The sequence below is a fragment of the Chionomys nivalis genome, chromosome 3 (assembly GCF_950005125.1).
Source record: "Chionomys nivalis chromosome 3, mChiNiv1.1, whole genome shotgun sequence".
NCBI lineage: Eukaryota > Metazoa > Chordata > Mammalia > Rodentia > Cricetidae > Chionomys > Chionomys nivalis.
Window position 1 is genome coordinate 57,904,262 of NC_080088.1, and position 19,416 is coordinate 57,923,677.

The 19,416-nt window shown below is 43.3% G+C and overlaps 1 protein-coding gene and 1 non-coding gene across 2 annotated transcripts; one reads left to right on the top strand and one right to left on the bottom strand.

Annotated features, from left to right (window-relative positions):
* The first annotated feature begins 6,801 nt into the window (after positions 1-6,801).
* LOC130872356 (U6 spliceosomal RNA) lies at positions 6,802-6,903 on the top strand. Its single transcript, XR_009056955.1, has one exon. It is a non-coding gene; the product is annotated as a U6 spliceosomal RNA (small nuclear RNA).
* A 76-nt stretch (positions 6,904-6,979) lies between these two features.
* Csta (cystatin A) lies at positions 6,980-18,567 on the bottom strand. The gene is made up of 3 exons (XM_057765493.1): positions 18,347-18,567; positions 11,084-11,185; positions 6,980-7,150 (listed from the first exon to the last, which is right to left on the bottom strand). Exons 1-3 carry the CDS (start codon positions 18,410-18,412, stop codon positions 7,022-7,024), a joined length of 297 nt encoding a protein of 98 aa, XP_057621476.1. The 5' UTR covers positions 18,413-18,567; the 3' UTR covers positions 6,980-7,021.
* Positions 18,568-19,416: the final 849 nt, after the last annotated feature.

Genomic DNA, 19,416 nt, shown 5'->3' on the forward strand with positions numbered 1-19,416 from the left:
ATGCCCTCTTCTGGCCTTTGTCAGCACCAGGCACACATGATGCAGACATACATGCAGGCAAAATACCCATGCTTACAAAAAAGTAAATAGAATGACAGAATCAGGCTGGATCCTATACAAACAAACTCTGATTTTTTTTTTTTTAAAGCCGTGGGTGGTGACACATGCCTGTAATCCTATCCCTTCGGAGGCTAAGATGAGTGTATTACAAGTCTGAAGCCTTCCTGGGCCATATAGTGAGAACCTGTCTCACAAAACAAAAACATGAATCAGGCTGTGTTGCTGCACACCTTTAATCCCAGCACTCAGGAGGCAGAGGCAGGCGGATCTCTTAGTTCGAGACCAGCCTGGTCTACAGAGCAAGCTCCAAAACAGCTAGGGCTACACAGAGGAACCCTGTCTCAAAAAGCAAGACAATAAAAGAAGACCATTTGTCTCATATTTACATATAAAACTCTTGTGGGTTGTAATTGTCTTCTAGACGGATGGATACAAAAGGGAAGCATGCATTTTAGGATGGGGAAGGGTGAATGACTATAAAACAAGACTGTGTTGTGGGTAGAGGGTTCCACAGTGAAAGAAAGTGCTTGGTAGTTTGGGGCATTAGCTTCCTGGGGCCACAGGACAGCCCATCACAGGTCAGCTGCCTATGCCAGATTATTCATGTTTGCTGTGTCACAGTCCAGACAGGTTGGATGGACAGGGTTCTTTGCTCAGGGTGTGAAAGCTGAATTCTACCTAGAATGAGCCTGGCTTTTGTCTGAGTTCCCAGGGAACACTGCTTCTGAATTTATTGCCTTTGGGGGCAGAATTTAGTGAGTTGTAGAAGCAAAGTCCCTGTGTACTTGCTGGCTGTGTGGTGCCGTTCTACAGGAGGACACCCACATTTCTCAGCACAGGGCCTCTTCCATCCTTACACCAGCACTGGTGTATTTACACTGGCATAGTCTGACTTCCATTTCTGCTGTGAGCCTGACAAGGGTTTGTAATTAGCTCCACCACAATGCTGCTTTTCTTTAACTCAGTCAGTGGGTTAATCTGCACATCACTTTTGCCACGTAATGTAGCAGTCACAGATGTGATTAGGACAGGACATAGGCGGTGCCAGTTTGAATTCTGTTTACAGTCATGATTTAAATTAAAGCCACATGGCCCTGGCTTGTCTGGCTTCTGGGAGGCCTGAGCCTGCAGCATCTTGATCTTCAGATTATGTTCCTGGACTGTCAGCCAAGAAGGCGTAAGCGTTCTCTGTTTTGGTGACGCAGCTCTTTGGAACATTTACTGTGGGAGCTTGCTGGGGACACTATGGAGGCCCAAAAAAACAGGAGCCTATTCCCCCCTCCTTGACCAAAGGTTATTGTGTTTCTACCTCAAACAAGGTCCCACCTAGATTTAGACCCGAGGGTTCTGCTCTCTCAAGGTTAAGTGTCTACAGTAGCTAATATACAGACCTTGTATTTCAGGGATAAAGAAGTAGATTTGTTTCTACCTCAAACAAAAGTCTAAAGACTCAGCTAAGGTTCCATTTCCCTTAAGAAGATAACATTGGATTCCACCCAGGGAGTGGTTTGCCTAGTCTAGAATGTGAGTGTGACTTGTTTTGTTCTAGCTACAGAATGTTTAACTATAGACATAGCCTGTAACCTCCAACTAGTCTGTTCATGTCCTTGTATCACGTTAATACAGTTTTTTAAAATCTTACTCCTATCTCTTGGGGTCGGGGTATTTTAAGCAATTGGAAATTTAAACAAGGCAATTTCAGTATTCACTGGAACTTCTTCCCGATACTATTTTGTGTTTTTGTGTCTTCGTATTCTTTACTGATTTTTCTAAATCCCCACACGCCTACATTTTTGTCAAGGCTGGTCCTTTAGGACTGGGAGTGTCATTCAGAAGACAGCTTACCTCATAGTATAATACTCTAGATTTGATTCCCAGCACGGTGGGGCAGGTAAGAGAGACCTCACGGTGGTACACACCTTTTCAGGAGTCGGAGGCAGGCAGATCTCTGAGTTCAAGGTCATTCTGGTCTACCTAGTGAGTTCCAGAGCTACACAGACCCTGTCTGGCAATAAATTAATTTTAAAATTACAATTATCACATAGCTTTTCTTTTTCTTTCTTTTTATTTATTTTGAGACAGGATTTCTCTGTGTAGCTTTGGAGTTTGTAGAACCTGTCCTGGAACTCTGTAGACCAGTCTGGCCTCGAACTCACAGAAATCCGCCTGCCTCTGCCTCCCAAGTGCTAAGATTAAAGGTGTGCCCATCACTGCCCAACCCACATAGTTTTTTCAATGAGAAAAAAAATTAATCTTAAAAGACAATATTAAAAAATCTTTTTTATAAAGATCTGTAATAATTTTTAAATGGGGTGAGATAAAAGGCTAAATGTAAGACAGCAGTTAATTTAAGTACACACTATTAATCCCAGCACTCAGGAGGCAGAGGTAGGTAGATCTCTGAGTCCAAGGCCAGCCTGGTCTACTTAGCAAGTTCCAGGACAGGATGGTTACACAGAGAAACCCTTTCTCCAAAAACAAGCAAAAACAAAAAGGCTGGATTTTAATGAACATACTGCAAGAGTCTTGATGGCATTCCTTGGGGACATTTAGATTGAGGCTAAGATCATCATGATCTTTCCAGACTTCAGATCTGCCACCAGGGTGCTTTCTACCTGATCTAATTATGGTAGGGTGCCCAGATTAATCAACTGTGACATTAGCCAAGCGTTTATCTGTGTTTGGAGTGAATAAATGAATATACTGAGCCTGTGTCCATAGCTCTCAAAGCCTCAGGTTGGAAGGTAAAATTCCTTTATTACTTCAGAAAGTAGATTGACTTGCTGAAACTGGCGTACAATCACTGCCTCTGCAATTGCCTCACAGCAATCTGCTTCACTTCCTTTACCTGGGAGAGCAGAGAAGCAGCATGCCAACATTCAGGATGGATTTGGCTTTTACTTGGCAGAAAGCAGGCAAGGGAGAAAGTGCTGTTGATGAAACTTGCAACTTCTGCTAACACTTTAGCGTCTCAGGAGTTCTAGGCACTTTTAGCCAGAATTGTGAGAAAGCAAAATGCCTGCTCTTGAAAAGCTTCCATTTGTTGAAGGGAGGTAGTTGAGACTAAGGAATTAAGCTATAGATAATGGCAAAATGCAATCAAGTTCTCAAGAAAGAAAGAAAGGAAAGAAAGAAAGGAAGGAAGGAAGGAAGGAAGGAAGGAAGGAAGGAAGGAAGGAAGGAAGGAAGGAAGGAAGGAAGGAAAGCGAGCAAGAAGTCAGGGAAATGCAAATGGCCATGCTGGTTGGAGAACACGATGTCCTTGTCCTTGAAAAGCTAACTTCGTTAGATACTGAAACAGGGAGTACTGTAATGAACGGCATTCTGTTATTCTCTGATATAAGTTGTACTTCAAAGCTCTTCGTTTGGAAGTGAAATTTGCAGCGATCCTCTTCCTCGGCCCCCTGAATACTGGGCTTACAAGTGTGCATTACCATGTGCAGCCCACGCTTGCCTTTCTGGAGTAAGTGCTGTGGTGACCTAAAGATAACATTTAAGGTTTTTGTTTTGTGCGTGTTTCTATGTGTTCATTGTCTGGAGGTGTGGAGACCGGAGGTTGGCATCTAGTGTCTTCTTTACTCTCTCTCCCTCACTGAACCTGGAGCTAGACTGGCTGCCAGCGAGCCCCGGGGTCCTGCCTACACACCCCCAGCTGGAGATCAAGCAGGTTTTCTTCTTGTACAGCAAGCACTTTCAGCTGATCATCTTTCTAGCCCCTGAGGCTTTAATTAGTACGGTTTTAGGATTTATCACTTTTACATTCCCTAGTTTATTGGTCTAACTATGTTATCTTTTTTTTAAATCAGATTCATTGTTATAGCAGTTTATAGTTATGTAGGGCTAGGTAGAAATAAAGTTCGTTAGAATCTAAGAAAACTCTCCTCTTATTTTTCCTTCAACATTTTGTAAGAATTTTCAAGTAGTTGGGGGGCGGGATTAAGCAGCCCGCTCCCAGAGGCACCGGCCAGCTGACAGCAGGCCTGGGTAACTGTCTCATGATTCACTATAGAGATCAGGATGGCTAGGCCACTGGCACTAAGAAATAATGGCTACCAAATGAATTATTTTCACTCCAGCAAGCAAAGGATGTCCCGTATATAGCCCCTCGGTGACTTCTCACTCCTGTGACGATAACTGCAGATTCCTAAAGGTGGTCTCTGAATGCCCCCCATCACCCCTCTGCATTTACCTCTGCTCCGAGCCGAGACCCAGAGTCACTTCAAATTTCTGGGCTTGTTCTCTCCCCTGGCTATCTTTCTGTGGCTCTCATCTCAGCCATCACTCCCTTCAGCCATGGCGACTTCTCAGGTTAGGTGTCCCTTTTGTGTGTTCCCACAATAGCACATCCATCAGGGGCTTTGCCAGGCTCTTAACTTGCTGGCTTTCCTCGTCAGTTTGTGAGGCCCATGCTCGTTCCCAGTTCTCAGAATGTGTGGATACTGCTGGTCCCACACTACATTCTCCTCTTTATCAACCCTGGCTCTGGTTACTGGGTGCCCAGCTTCCCTTGGAGCCTGGGGAGCAATCAAAGCTCAGAAGTAGAAGTTGACATAGAACAACTTACTGCCCTGTTCTCATTGCCTCTGCTTTCTTTGTAGACACAGCATATCTACAAAACTATCAAGAAACAGCAAAATAGCAATGGAAGTCTTTACTGTCGGTAATTACTTTGAATGTAAATGGATTGCACTCTCCCATGAATAAATGAATCAGTAATATATATATTGTAGTAGCTGTTTAAGTTTTAATGGCACGGCATGAACAGACGAGGTGAAAAGACAGAAGAAGATAGTCCACAAAAAGGGAAACTGAGTAGTGGTGCTGAGACTTGTATCAGACAAAGGGATTTGAAATTTAAAATGGCAGAGAGCCCACAAAAGTCAAAAGGATTCGTTTGCCAAGAGGATGCCGTAGCTGTACCCCACCAGCGAGACACTTAAGCATATGAAGCAAATCTAAAGATTTGCAGGAAGTTGACAGATTAAGATACAGTAGTGGTTGGGAGCTGGGGTTGGTGGCACACGCCTGCCCAGCACCCAGGACACAGAAGCAGGATGACCATGAGCTCCAGGCCAGCAGAGGCTGTAACGGGATCCTGTCTCAAAACAGCAACACCATCAAAAGAAAAACTACAACAGTAAGGGACTTTCAAAGACCATTTTCAATATCGAACAGGTTATGCAGACAAAATCAACAAAGGAACTCTGGACTTCACACTTTGACCAAATGGACCCAATACAGAATCCAGCACATCCTGTGCCAGACCAAGACAAGTCTAGCAATCGAAGAAGACTGATACCATGCAAATGCCTTTTTATTTATTTATTTATTTTACATCACAACATTGTGACAGTAGAAATCACAGACAGGAAGAACGTTGGAGACTCGCAAACACAGGACAATTAGGCAACATATGCCAGAACAACTGATGGATCAACGAACAGCTTTTGAAGGAACCTGAAAATGAAGACAACAGAAACTCACAAGGACACAGCAATACTTGTAGGATGGGATACAGCACACACGGCTCTCAGAGCAATGGCGATCATGTTTAGTGCTTGCAAAAAAGATCACGAATGAACTGCCAGATGCTGTGGTCGAGCCGGAGTCAAAGGACGAAGGGGAGAATAGAAGCCAGAGCAGAAGTAGACGGAAATCCGAAAACAAGCAAACAAAGTTAGTGTTTGAAAAGATTGAAGAGTTGATCGCTCTTGGTCTAAACTGAACACAAAAACTGGGGATCCCAGGAAGTGAGTTCACCAACCAAAGTAGAGGCAATATGGCAACTACCACAGAAATACGGGGAACCGTAGAACGTTATTCGGAACAATTATATGTCCCAAAAGAACCTAGGGATTTCCAGACATGTTCGCCTACCGACATTGAAGGATAAAGAAACAGGAAATCTGCATAGGTGAATAAAGAAGAGCCTGATGATTAAACCAGTAATAAAAAGCCTGCCCTGAAGGAAATGCCCAGCCCTGATGGCCTTAGCCCTGAGTTACATCAAACTAGCCTGGTCTACACAGTGAATTCCAAGCCATCCACTGGCTGCGTGGTGAGACCCTGGGTTAAAAAAAACAACAAAACATCCACCAGCAGTGTTTCCCAACACTAACAATAGCCTGTCTGAAAGACTAATAAAAAGAAAAATCTCACTGTAACAACTTCCCACCCTCACCAGGCCTTTAGAAATAAATTTGATTAGGAAAATAAGGCTGCCCAAAATCCTAAAACACGAATCAAAGGAGATACACAGTAAAAATAAAATGTTTTGTCCATGCATTGGAAGCACTGATGTTGTTAACATGATCATATGACTCAAATATCACTATATATTATTAGTGTTATTATCTATAACACTAATGTTATATCTGTCGAAATTCAAATATCAGGCTGAGTGGTGGCAGCACACGCCTTTAATTCTAACACTCGGGTGGCAGAGGCAGGTGGATCTCTGAGTTCGAGGCCAGCCTGGTCTGCGTATTGAGCTCCAGTTGCAGCTTTCAAAACATGTCATGTAAAATACCTCTTTATTTTTCAAATATGGAAGAAGAGATGGCATGCTGGGTTCTGGGCAACCACAGGGAACATCCCTGGCAGCCACTGACCTAACCCACTTGCAGTGAGAACAAAGAGGTACTAAACCTTTACCCATTTGCAGCTGAGCCCTATTAGTTTTTATAAGGTTTCTAGTTGGCACAGTTTACCATGGAATTTCTGCTCTAAGCCAACAACACTATGCTGTCTTTGGCAGCACATGTACTAAAATCGGAATGATTCAGATTAGCATGGCCCTTGCCCAAGGGTGACACGTAAATTCATGTAGTGTTCCACATTTTAAAACATCGAGAAAGCAAAGGTCAGTACTATAAATGAATAATACTGGAAGGAAACAGTTATTTGAAGAATGCTTCTTTATTGATGGCCACATGTCTACAGTGGGAGGAACCAGGTCTCTTTAGAAGTAGGTGATTTCATCATCCTTGGTTTTGTTAGTCTGGTAACCACTAAGCACCAAATCCTCATCTTGTCCGGGAAGACCTTGAAAGACTTTCACGTGTATGTAGTTACCATTGCCGACATCCACCTGAAAGACATGAGGGTGGGAGATTATTCACGTGGATCTACACTGTATGACAGATCAGCTGTCTTGTAAAGATGGTGTGGCAAGCCATCCTGAAATAACACTTCCGTCCAAGGCGGCACCCGTGAACTGAGCTCCCATCAGCCCTTATGTTTGGAGAAAGAGCAGCTAACAGTATGGCAGGAAGTATGTTTCCTAGATTTGTTTTTAATACTTTTTAGAAAAATGTTTTATTTATTTTATTTGTATGAACAATTTGCCTGCTTGTATTTTGCGCACCATGTGTGTGTGAGATGTTTGGAGAGGCCGGCAGAGGGTGCTATCTCCCCTCAAACTGGAGTTAGAGACGTGGTGAGCGTTCATGAGTGCTGGAACCCACACCCAGGTCCTCTGCAAGAGCAACCAGTGCTCTTGCCATCTGTGGAGCTCCATCTGCATTTAATTTATTGTGCTTTTCATTATAACCTGGGTACAAATTACATTCCAGAACTACATTTGATTTTCATGATGCGTGGAACAGAAGCAGAGGGCAGCCTATATTTTTGGTGATTCAGTTTTCTGACTTCTAGGGCGGTGGTGGCCCACGCCTTTAATCCCAGCACTTGGGAGGCAGAGGCAGGCGGATCTCTGTGAGTTCGAGGCCAGCCTGATCTACAAAGGGAGTTCCAGGACAGGCTCCAAAGCTACAGAGAAACCCTGTCTCGAAAAACCAAAAAAAAAAAAAAAAAAAAAAAAGCAGTTTTCTGACTTCTAACTTGGGAGAGAAATTGCCATATAGCTCGATAAAGGAGAAAAACCTCAGAATCACTTTAGAAAATGTGAACTGTATGGTCCCTGTATTCAAGGTGTATTGGAACCTACTTTGTGAATTCCCACCAAGCATTTGAGAACTGAGCTGGGTGAGTGGCCTGCCCACCTCCTTTGTAAAGTAAAATTAAGAAGCTTAGATGCCCTGGGCAGTGGTGGCGCATGCCTTTAATCCCAACACTCGGGAGGCAGAAGAATCTCTGGGTTTGAAGCCAGCCTGGTTTACAGAGCAAGTTCCAGGACAGGACAGGCTCCAAAGCTACACAGAAAAACCCTGTCTTAAAATGTCTTTTGTCAAAGTTTACCATTATATATGACACTATGATGAGCAACATACAAAAAGAGTGTGTGTGTGTGTGTGTGTGTGTATGTGTGATCACACTGACTGCTTACTGTAGGTCTGAAAAAAGCTGTGGCAGTATCAGTTTTAAAGATGCCAGCAACAGACTAAGGAGATGAACTCCTAGAGCTGGGGTGCAGCTTGGTTAGCACAGTGTTTGTCTACTAGTACAAAGCCTTGGGTTTGGTCAACCAGCACCTCATAAACCCAGTGATGTGTGCCTACTATAATCCCAGCATCCAGAGGTGGAGGCAAGGGGAGCAGAAATGCAAGGTCATTTTATATTACATACGAAGTTTGAGTTCCAACCACCAGAGATACATGAGACCCTGCATCAAAACAACAACCAAACCAAGCCCAAACAACAGACAACAAAAACCAATGAACAAATGGCAGAGCCTAAATTTCAACCTAGATATCTTAGATTCCATCATCCACATTATTTTCCTTCTCTTGTTGGCTGGTTTTGTTTTGAGGAAAACTCTCTCTATGTAGCCCAGGCTAGCCTCAAACTCTGGAATCGGCCTGCCTTGTCTCCTGAGTCCTGGGTTACAGGTGTACCCCATGCTCAGCACTTGTATTCTTCTCACTGGACAGTGTTACTTTTTTTAAAAAAAGCATTTGTTTCCCCCTAGGCAAAGAGCAGCAACCTTTGCAAACATTGCTAACATTACCCAAGCCAGTGCTCCGGCTGGAAGTCCGGGCTCTATGCTTACAGTAGTGTGAACTTCTAGTGTCATTTACCTTTCTAGAGATCAATTTTCTGATTGGTACCAACTAACTGATTGGTAGAAGTGGTTTATTTTTGTTTCATGGCTTTTTCCTGAGGATTAGGTGAAGAGGGGCATGGACTGCTTATAGAATGATACTTGGCACATCCTAAAGGCACCATGGGTTATTGTTCCCACCATTCAGGGTAGGGCGTTAGACTCAGGGGAGGGGATGTTGGTATTGTATAGATTTTATTTGTTTGTTTGGTTTGGTTTTTTGAGACAGGGTACAGGGTTTCTCTGTAGCTTTGGAGCCTTTCCTGGCACTAGCTCTTGTAGACCAGGCTGGTCTCGAACTCACAGAGATCTGCTTGCCTCTGCCTCCCGAGTGCTGGGATTATAGGCATGTGCCACCACCACACGGCATTGCACAGATTTTAAACAAGTGTGAACAAGGAGTAGAAAAAGGTCAAACCTGGGACAACCCTAACAACAAAGCCTGTGATCCTTCATTGTACAACTCTCTCAGTAAGGACTCAAGAAAGAAAAATCTAGAGAGTGGCTGAGAGCCGCACAGCAGGTAGGGGGGAGGGAGGAGGGGGAGAGGGAGGAGGGAGAAGGGAAGGACTGGAGAATGAGAGTGAACACACTGCAATAGGGTATTCAAGGGGAGAAATTTTCAAGATAATTTTCTAATGAGCTTTTTTTAAAGAAGTATGTGAGGAAATTAATTAATTAATTAATGAAATGTATTTATTTGGATAATCAGAGTTATTAAAATAGTCTCAGTTTTGGTGGAAAATTTCTATCCTTGTGTGATTTTTTTTTTTCCTGAACCGCTACTTCTTTCCTGGCTGTGAAGAAAGATCGTGGGCGGAAGCAGTTCCTGATGAGGGATTTGCCCAGTTTCCTTAGGCCTGGAACATGTCAGGAACTCAACTGTGATGGAACCAAACCGGTCTGTTCCTCATACACAACCCATGTTGAACTGGCTAGTTCCACTCAAGTCATTTTTTTTTAAAACGGAATTCATTAAAAAAATATATCTTAAGTAGTTAATTACTTTTTAAAAAAAGAAATAAATGGCACTGTGCCTTGGTCCAGGACAAAGCAGAGTAGGTAGAAGCACCTCAACATCTGTTATCTTTGAAATCAAGATTGTGATTGTTTAATACATAGAGATAAACGTGGCTCTATTTATTATCCACAGTCGAGTTTTTTAATTGCTTCCCTTGATATCACAGGAGAGTCAAAGTATTTTTTCCCCCATTGGAACTCAATCAGGACACCATTTTAATTTGATTTTTTGATATGACAGGCTATACAATTTGTTTTAATATTTAAAAAATTATTCATGTGCATGTGTGTCTGTGTACAGCATCTAGGAATAGGTGCCCTCAGAGGCCAGAGCGATCAGATCTCCTATAGCTGGAGTTCAGGAGGTTGTGAGCCTTCTGATGTGGGTGCTGGACACAGCTTGCGGCTTCTGCAAGAACAGCATGCACTCCTAGCAGCTGGATCGTTTCTCCAGCTCCTAAAATTTATTTTTTAAAATACTATAAATGTGACTGTACTCTGTGGCTGGAGTGCCACAAGTTGGACCTTCTTGAGTTGTAAAAAGAATGATTTAAATGATATTAATAACCACTTATTTAAAGGATGAAAGTGGCTTGAATTATTCTTCCAACTAATGATTATAGTCCTTCTTTAAGTGCATTTGATTTGGACACACATAGAATTAGGAGATTTGGAGGTGGGAAAGGCTCTACGACACTGTTTGGAAAATTCCCACATCCTAAGACAATTGTCCTCCACATCTACCTGACAGAAGAAACAGCCATGGCCGAAAACCACGCCCCGAACTGCTACTGCCTCTTTTTCTATACAGGTTCTAGAAATTAAGAACCATATAAGTAAGTTTCCTATATCCATGAGGAAAAGCAAGGTAAGTATCCTTCTGGAATCTTCTATCTGCAAGTGTCGCACTAGTGCCTTAACCAAAGACAAGTGTTAGAAATGAAGGTACAGGCGGGGCAGCAGAAAATGTCACACCGGTGATGACTGAGGTCGGAGTCTAACCTTAATGAAATAATTGACTCCAGCGACGACTTGACTTTTATACTCGGTGGCTTCAAATTTTTCATATTTCTCATTGGTTTTCTCTTCTAGCTTTTCTCTGATCTTAAGAAGAGAAAGGAAGAAATGATGTTAGAGCCGGGCTGAGTCTGTTTATCTGAGCTGCAAATCTGCGAACCTCACACTACCGAGGGGTCCTCAGAGATGCCGATGAAGCCTGGCATGGTGGCTCAAGCCTATAATCCCAGAATTTGGAAGACGGAGGCAGGAGTATCCTGTTCAAGAGGAGCTTGGGCTATATAGAAAGTTCCAGGCTAATTGAGGCTACAAATTGAGACCCAGCCTCAAAATTCAAAATAAAGTGATAAACTAAATTTTAAAAGATACAATCTTTGTTTCCCCATAAAAAACACTTTAAGAATGTGATACAGGTTAAAAGTCAAATTATACTGCATGAGGTTGAATTAATATCAAACCAGTGTGATCTTACAAAATAGTCACAATTTAGGCCTCCAAATAGCTCAGCAGAGTAAAGTCACTTGTCACCAAGAAAGAATGACAACCTGGATTCCATCCCTGGGACTCACATTACGGAAGGAGGAAATGGACTCCTCCAAGTTGTCCTGCGATGATCTACACACACACACACGCATGTACGCACACACATGCAAAAATAAAAGCAAAGCAGAAACCAATCTAGTCACAATTTGCAATAAAGAGCTCTAATAGTTGCATCTATATTTGATTAGTAATTAAAAACAGGATAGCAACAATTGCTTCTTATTGTTTTAAACTGATTGCACAATTACTAATGAAAATGATGAATTGATTTAGGCAGTCAATAAAATAATAAAATAAATTGATTTAGATTTTAGATTCCCCCTAGCATTTCCATCTCACACGCCAACACTTATTCTAAAATCTTCCAAACCAGAACATTACAGTGGAATATTATCATGAAGGAGTCTATAAATGTTTCCAGCTGTCTCTCAACTGTCCCCTCTCCTCCAGGATCCTGCACTGCGCTGAACATCACGTCTCCCTAGCCTTTCAGTGGAGTTAGCTCTCAGGTCTTTCTTTGTCATTCTAACCCTGACTCTGGACTGTTCATTTGTGGTGTCCCTTGACTTTGGTTGGTCTGACCTCTCTTATGTTCACCTTCTCCATTCTTTACAGCACATATCAGTGGGTCCTTAGTGCATTGTATCAGGATCCATGGTTTTCCTTAGTTGTGGATGGAGACACTGTCACTTGGGTAGGCTGCCTGGCAAGTCTCACTGCTGCAAGTTACTGTCCTATCCCTCTTTGATGAACCCTAGGGGGAGGCATGCTTGGACCACACAGTAGTTTCTCATCACAGAGGAGACTATTTCTCATCAGGCCTTCATCCCTTAACTTTGACATGCTTCTTGACAACATGCTTTTGCCAAATAACAATTTAGAATTTTTTCTCCCATTCCTTATGTGTTTGTTAATTAGAATTCTATTGTCAGGAAGACCTGTTCCCTCTCTACTATTGTCCTCCACTTGTCTGTTGAGATCTCCCTCAACTTGGGTCCTTTCAGTGTGGCTCCATCTTTTTATGAGTTCCTCTTCCCTGTGTGGCACTAGAACACTCACCAGACTCCTTTGTGTGCACATACCGTTGTATGTGACAGCTACAGCTGTCCCTTGGTATCGGTAGGGGATTGGTTCTGTAGGGGATTGGTTCTGTAGGGGATTGGTTCTGGGATCCCCTGTAGATAGCAGGATGCTCAGATTTCATGTGTTAAATTATCATGGAATTTAAATGCACATCTTCTCACTTGCTTTAACTCATCTCTGAACTACTTCGACCAACTAATACAATGGAACACCTAGTAAATAGTTACTCTATGTTGCTTAAGAAATAATGACAACTGTTCTGGAACCCTCTCTGTAGACCAGGCTGACCTCAAACTCAGAGATCCACTTGCCTCTGTCTCCTGAGTACTGGGACTAAAGGGGTGTGGCACACCTCCCCTTGGCAATAACTCTTCTCTCAATTACTGAGGATGAAGCCTGGCTTACTTTCACGATCTATTTACTTATTTAATCAGTTCTAACACACACATAATAATAACTTTAGGTTTCCTCATATAAAAAATGTATTTACAAATCAAAATATGGGATTTCTATGTGGTTTTTGTAAAGATCCTATGAGTACTTTGGGCACATCATCTTACTGTTTCTGCCTAATCACACCTACAAAATTGTGTTGCCTTGTGAGACAGAACATTTAACAGTCCCAGGGCTTATTTCTATCTCTCCTATTAACGGATCCAAATTGTATTTTCTTCATTGTTCTTGTGTCAATCAAAGGCCCAGAATTTTCCATGAGGGAACTGATTCCAAATGCTCCAACTTGTTTCCTTATAAGCTGCCCCACCTCTGGTTCACTGTGGAAGGCGCAGTCTACTTCCCCTTTGTAACAGCATGGATTTGTGTCCTTTAATGTGGGCTGCTATGGGCCTGGATGCTAACTGGGAGATGGGAAGTAGGGGAAGATGCAGATGGAGAGATTGCTAGAGAACACTTAAGATTCTGAAAGTAGTTTGGCATTGAGGGAGCCTGGTGTGGCAGACAGGAGCCCTTCTCCTTTCACAGCCTGCAGTTCCTGATGATGGCTGGAACCTATGTGTTTGTCACTCTGTCCTCCATCAGAGGACAGGGCACCCAGAAAACACAGTTCCATAGCTGTTCTGGCTTTTCCAATTGCTGTTCATTTTCTAGGACCTGAAGATTTGAGCCATGGGGCATCCAACCTTGACGCCTTTCCCCAGTCTGCCATCCTTCTTCAGAGGGGAATGGCTAGAAGACGTGGCTACAAGGTAGATAGGCAGTATTTAAGGGAATTTCACAGTGTGAAAATGGGATTTAGGGAGCAGTGTGAAAATAGCTAGTGGGACATGTCTCGTGGACATTTGTCATCTGATAAGTCTGAAAGGAAGTATGAAGAAAAGTGTGCCGGACACAAGAAAACGAAGTTCCTAGACCCTGAGTGGAGGAAAAGACGGTGTAGGACTGGAGGGAAGATGGACCTGAAGCAGTATGATAAACTGGGGTGTGTCCTCGCCAGGTGCCAGAAAGAACTGAGAAACCTGCTTGGGAACCCATGGGGGGTTGGGGGGATTGCACATAGGTCGAGGATGACATGATGGGGAGAAGGTGTAGGTTTCTAGGAAAACGGCAACAAATAGAACCGAAAGGACACTCTGCTGTCCCCAGGGTCCTGCCATGATGTGGACATTCATTCATCACTCTGGAATGGTGAGCTTCCTGTGGTCCTGGGACTTCCTGGAACAGAAGTGGAGGAGGAGGAAGCGAGGGCCATGGGAGTCACAGCTCACAGGATCACGGAGATCGGAGTAGAGAAGTACATGAAGATACTCGTCAGGGACAAATGGCCAGGAGGATCTAGCCATGTTCTGATAGAGATGGGAGGTGGGCGCCTTGAGAACGCTGGTGTGGCTGAGTGCCAGGTTCTCTGAGGGTGGGACAGCAGGAGAAGTGCCTGACTAGGAAGCTTAGGTTGGAGAGAATCTGTAGATGACATCAACAGGAGCCATGACATGCTCAAGCCCAGGGTGTGCTCTGTTGTGCCGATGAGGTGTCTGCGTGGTGTCCCAGCTAACAAAACTCATGCTAAGTGTGTTTGCCAGGAATGGTGTTCAGCAACCAGGTTTCCAACCTGAAGATGAGCATGTGCAGTGTGCCGTGCATTTGCATGTGTGATCATAGCCTTTGCTTCTAAAAATAATCCTTAAAATAACATTTCTTTTGCTCAGATAAACATACCTGGAATTCTCTTCCAGTGGCTACCTACATAGACAATAAAAGATCACCAGCTGCAATCTGGACTTGCTGTTGGGGCAATCTGTTTATTTGGTCTTTCATTACACATGTTATGTTTTTCATGGATGCGATGTATATGTCTTTTTATTTGATTATGTAACAATCTTTTATTGTTTTTTCCAAGACAAGGTCTTTCTATATAGCCCTGGCTGTCCTGGAACTTACTCTGTAGACCAGGATGGCTCAAACTCACAGAGATCCTCCTGCCTCTGCCTGCTGAGTGCTGGGATTAAAGGTGTGCACCACTACCACCAGGCAATAATGAACATTTAAGAAAATCACGTGAACAGTTGTGTGTGTGTTGTGGCATGCATGTGAGCATCAGAGGACCACCTTTGGGAGTTGATGCACTCCATCATATGGGCTGGGGTGCTGAGCCATCTTGCCACCTGATAATCAATGTTTTCTGAGTGACAAACTTTAGGAATCCTTATCTGCCTTGAAAATCCTCACATCCTCCTGATCCCAAAGCCCTTGTCTGCCTTTCTGGGGCATGCAGGTGCCACTTCTCCATGGCACTTTCCCTTCTCTATGGGCAACCTTTCCTTCCTTCCTGCTGGGGCCTTCCTTCCATTGTTCCTCCATTACCAAGTTCTCTGCCAAGAGTTGTCTCTCCTAAGAACATTTAACAGTGGATTTTTAAAAATAAGAAAAATGTATTTTAAAATAAAAGTACAATGTAAACGACAGGCTGTGGAGATTATCTCTAGGACCCCTAAAAATCATTCTAGGGATGTGCTAACCCCCCTGGCCTGACACTGTGTGGGGTCTCAGCCAATCATAACCTTGGAGGTATGGATTCAATTTCCTGACTTAACAAGGACTTCAGCAGCATCTGCCTCATGGGTTTTTCGGAGGGGGAATGATTGATATGACTGAGAATATGCTTCCTAAAATATACAGTTTACTGCCTGCTTCTCCACCTCCCAACACATGGGGGCGGGTATTGTCCCCTAAGGCTGTCTCCTGCAAGAGAGGACAGATCAGTGATTCTGGGAGCTGAGCCACTACACTGTACATGTTCCCCTGCCAGTAAAGGGCTTGACAGCCATGGCTAATGTCTTTTTTATAAACCTATGATTATGAAAGAGCACTTCACTAAGTTTTGTTTTATAACATACCCTAGATAGCTTGACTTCCTCTATACCGTTAATTTTTCAGGAGTTGTGGCCATGCCTTATAGCCTTTTATGCAGCTTCTACAGTCTGTGGTCTGTTTCTAGACACCTAAGAGAGACTCAGGAAGTGCCCCCAACATGAAATGGTTCATATCTAGGCAGCTTGCATTGTGGTTTAAACCTGAGGCCCCGGCTTGCATGGAGAAGGTTTAAACCTGAGACCATGGCTTGCATGGAGAAGGCGAGTCTGCTGCACTCTCTCCCCTCACACCTGCGAAAGCTCCCCAGCATGTGGAGGCCGTGCAGTGGAAAGGACAGATCCTTTTCTTAACTGGGTGACTCTCAGTTTCATCATCTAAGAATGGGATGTAAGGCCTTTTCTGCCCCAGGGCTTTGAAGATCAAATGGGAAGTGGAATGGAAGTCAAGGCTTTTACGACTCCTTCCTGGGGTGAGGTGGCCTTGTTAAATCTATTTCTCATTTTGCTTCTCTCAAGCTGCGTGAACCCACTTCTAAATTAATTTTATCACCGAAGATGCGATCCACAGATGGTGTCAGTAGCAAGGTAAGCCCTTCCAGTAGCTTCCTAACTTCGAAAAATTATATCATCAAAATACATTTTATGTATAGATGAAATTCTCAAAGAACTAGTAAAATTATTCTACTTAAAAACTACCCTAGGCAGGCAGGATGACACATTCCTCTAGTCCCAAGTACTTGGGAGATGAGAAGCAGAAGGATCACTTAAACCTATGAAGCTGGGACCACTCTGAGAAACAGCAAGACACACGCCCCCATTTCAAAACAGAACAATTGTTCCAGCTAACCAGGTGATCAAATATCAAAGGACCATTAAAACCTGCCGTATTGTCTAGATTTAAAGTAATTGTATTTCCCTACCCGCCCCCTCCAGCTCTGGTTCCTGGAACATCTCAGGGGGATTTTTTCAGGTTAGGGGATTTTTTTTCAGGTGACATAAACAGCAACAATGTCTCATCGGTGATACTTGTTCTTGAAACAATTTTTGTGTGCATTATTTTAATTAGTCCTCTTATCTCTTCCTTCCTACAAACGAAATGGAGGGCCTTTCCTTGGTACCCTATTTTGAAGTCTCATCTCTCACCAGCCTCCTGGGATGTCAGATATCTGGTCCTACCGGAAAGTGAAGTAGTAAGTAGGAGTAACCGCGGCTCCTGAGGGCCTGGAAGAAATGTGGACATGCAGGCCCGTCCAGCCCTCTCCAGTCAGATCTGCACTCTGTTGAGAGACACAAGTGACTCACGTGCACATTCAAGTTTGAGAACACCGACTGCATGCGAGGATTCTAACAAAGGTGCAAAGATTTAGCTTTGTCTTCTTTCAAAAATAAAATGCTCCAAGGTATTTATTGAAATAAACCTATGGGTAAGAACCTTAAATATTTAGCCCCTGAATTTTAGGCTGGTGACCTCCTCTAGAATGTGCAGTGCCCTAAACATGAAAGCTCCTATCTTTTCTGCTCACATAGAAGCCAATGATGCCCATCATCGTGATGTGTGCCTGTAATCCTAGCACTGAGGAAGCTGAGGCAGAAGTGCTGAGTTTGAGGCCAGCCTGGGTTACTAAGAGCTAGGTCAGTCAGGATACAGCAAGACCAAGTCTCAAACAGGCAAACAAACAAAAAACTGATCTTGTCTGCTGGGATGATGTTTCAGGGAGGAAAAATAAATGATGCAAGAAGAGAAGGCGACAGATTGCAAACCTACACCCAGAGTTTGCATGTATTTCTTTTTTATAAATCACGCAACACATTTTTTATATAGATGATACTTAAGTAAGACGTATTAACCTCCTATAAACATTGAGTTCTGTTTTGACTGCTGGTGTGGTGCACACAGCATCCTGGGAATAAGCTCAGGAGTCTTCAGCAACCTTAGGTGCTCACACAGATTAGCTTTAGTTAGTGAGACTGGAAAACCCCATGAGCAAGTGCATCCGAGCTCCTGGGATCACACTTGTGAGGTAAGGGTTTAGAGACCATTTTACAAATTCCCCTTCAGCAAATAGGAAAACTGAGGCTGCGGTAAACAGTGTGACCTGGCCACTTTTACTTGGGGAATGTTGACATTTCTCTGAAAAGGCTGAATGTTCCACCTTTAGCTGCACAAAAGTCTGAATAAAACGCATTTCTGGTTTCTGTAATTTCCCACACTCTTTTAACACAAGGACAAATTACAAACCCAATGATGAAAGCTTGATTTGGGATCAAACTTTTTCCTGAAAATGCCCCGACTCACCTTATCAGTAATCTCCTGGATTTCTGGCGTGGCTGGTCTGGCCTCTGTCAAGCCTCCTGGGATCATTCTGAGTCGCTTCTTGGCTGGGCAGGAGGCTGAGAGGAAATGATCTGGAGCACAGAGACTCGGGGGTTTAAAAGGAGTTGGTAAACTCCTCCTATAAAAGGTGCTCGCTTCCACACCGGTGGAGGGACTGGGAATTGAGTGTAGCCACAGGCAAGTCTTCTAGCTGAGTGGAGCTGGGGGTGGGGGTGAGGGGCAACGATGAGGTGGGGGAGTGAATAAGTGGGTGTGCCCAGAATTCAGGCCTGGTTAGTATGGGTTCCTCCCTGCTCTCTGTGCCAATTTTTTTTTCATCCTGTTGTGCCATATGAGGAGTAACACGGGTAACCAGAGTTGCCAAATATGTTTAAAGCTCGAACAGTTCTTTGAAGAGAATACTTAAAAATGTCAAGTCCGATTGCTTAGAATTCACTCAGCTTTATAAAGACAACAAAACAGTGTATCTGGAGAACTTTTAGTTTCTAAAATGTGTATCCCCAAACACAAATAATAAATAGGAAATAATCTTTATTTCTTTTTCTTCTGCTATTGATTCTCTTGTTTGTTTGTTTTTAAGAAGGGATTTCATGTATCCAGGGCTGGCTTTGAAATCACTATGAATCTTGAACTTGTAGTTCTCTTGCCTCTACCTGCAGAGTGCTGGGATTACAGGCATGTATCATGCCCAGTTTATGTGGTGCTGGAGATTAAATCCAGGGCTTTTGGTGTGCCAACTTTGTCATCTTCCAGATGAGCTATGTTCCCAGGCCAATATAGCTAGATTTTTGTCTTTCAGAACTAAGATTTTGCGTTATTTACTTCGTGTCTTTTCTTTCCTTCCTTCCTTCCTTCCTTCCTTCCTTCCTTCCTTCCTTCCTTCCTTCCTTCCTTCCGTTCTCTCTCTCTTTCTTTCTTTCTTTCTTTCTCTCTCTCTCTCTCTCTCTCTCTCTCTCTCTCTCTCTCTCTCTCTCTCTCTTCTTTCTTTCTTTCTTTCTTTCTTTCTTTCTTTCTTTCTTTTTCTTTCTTTC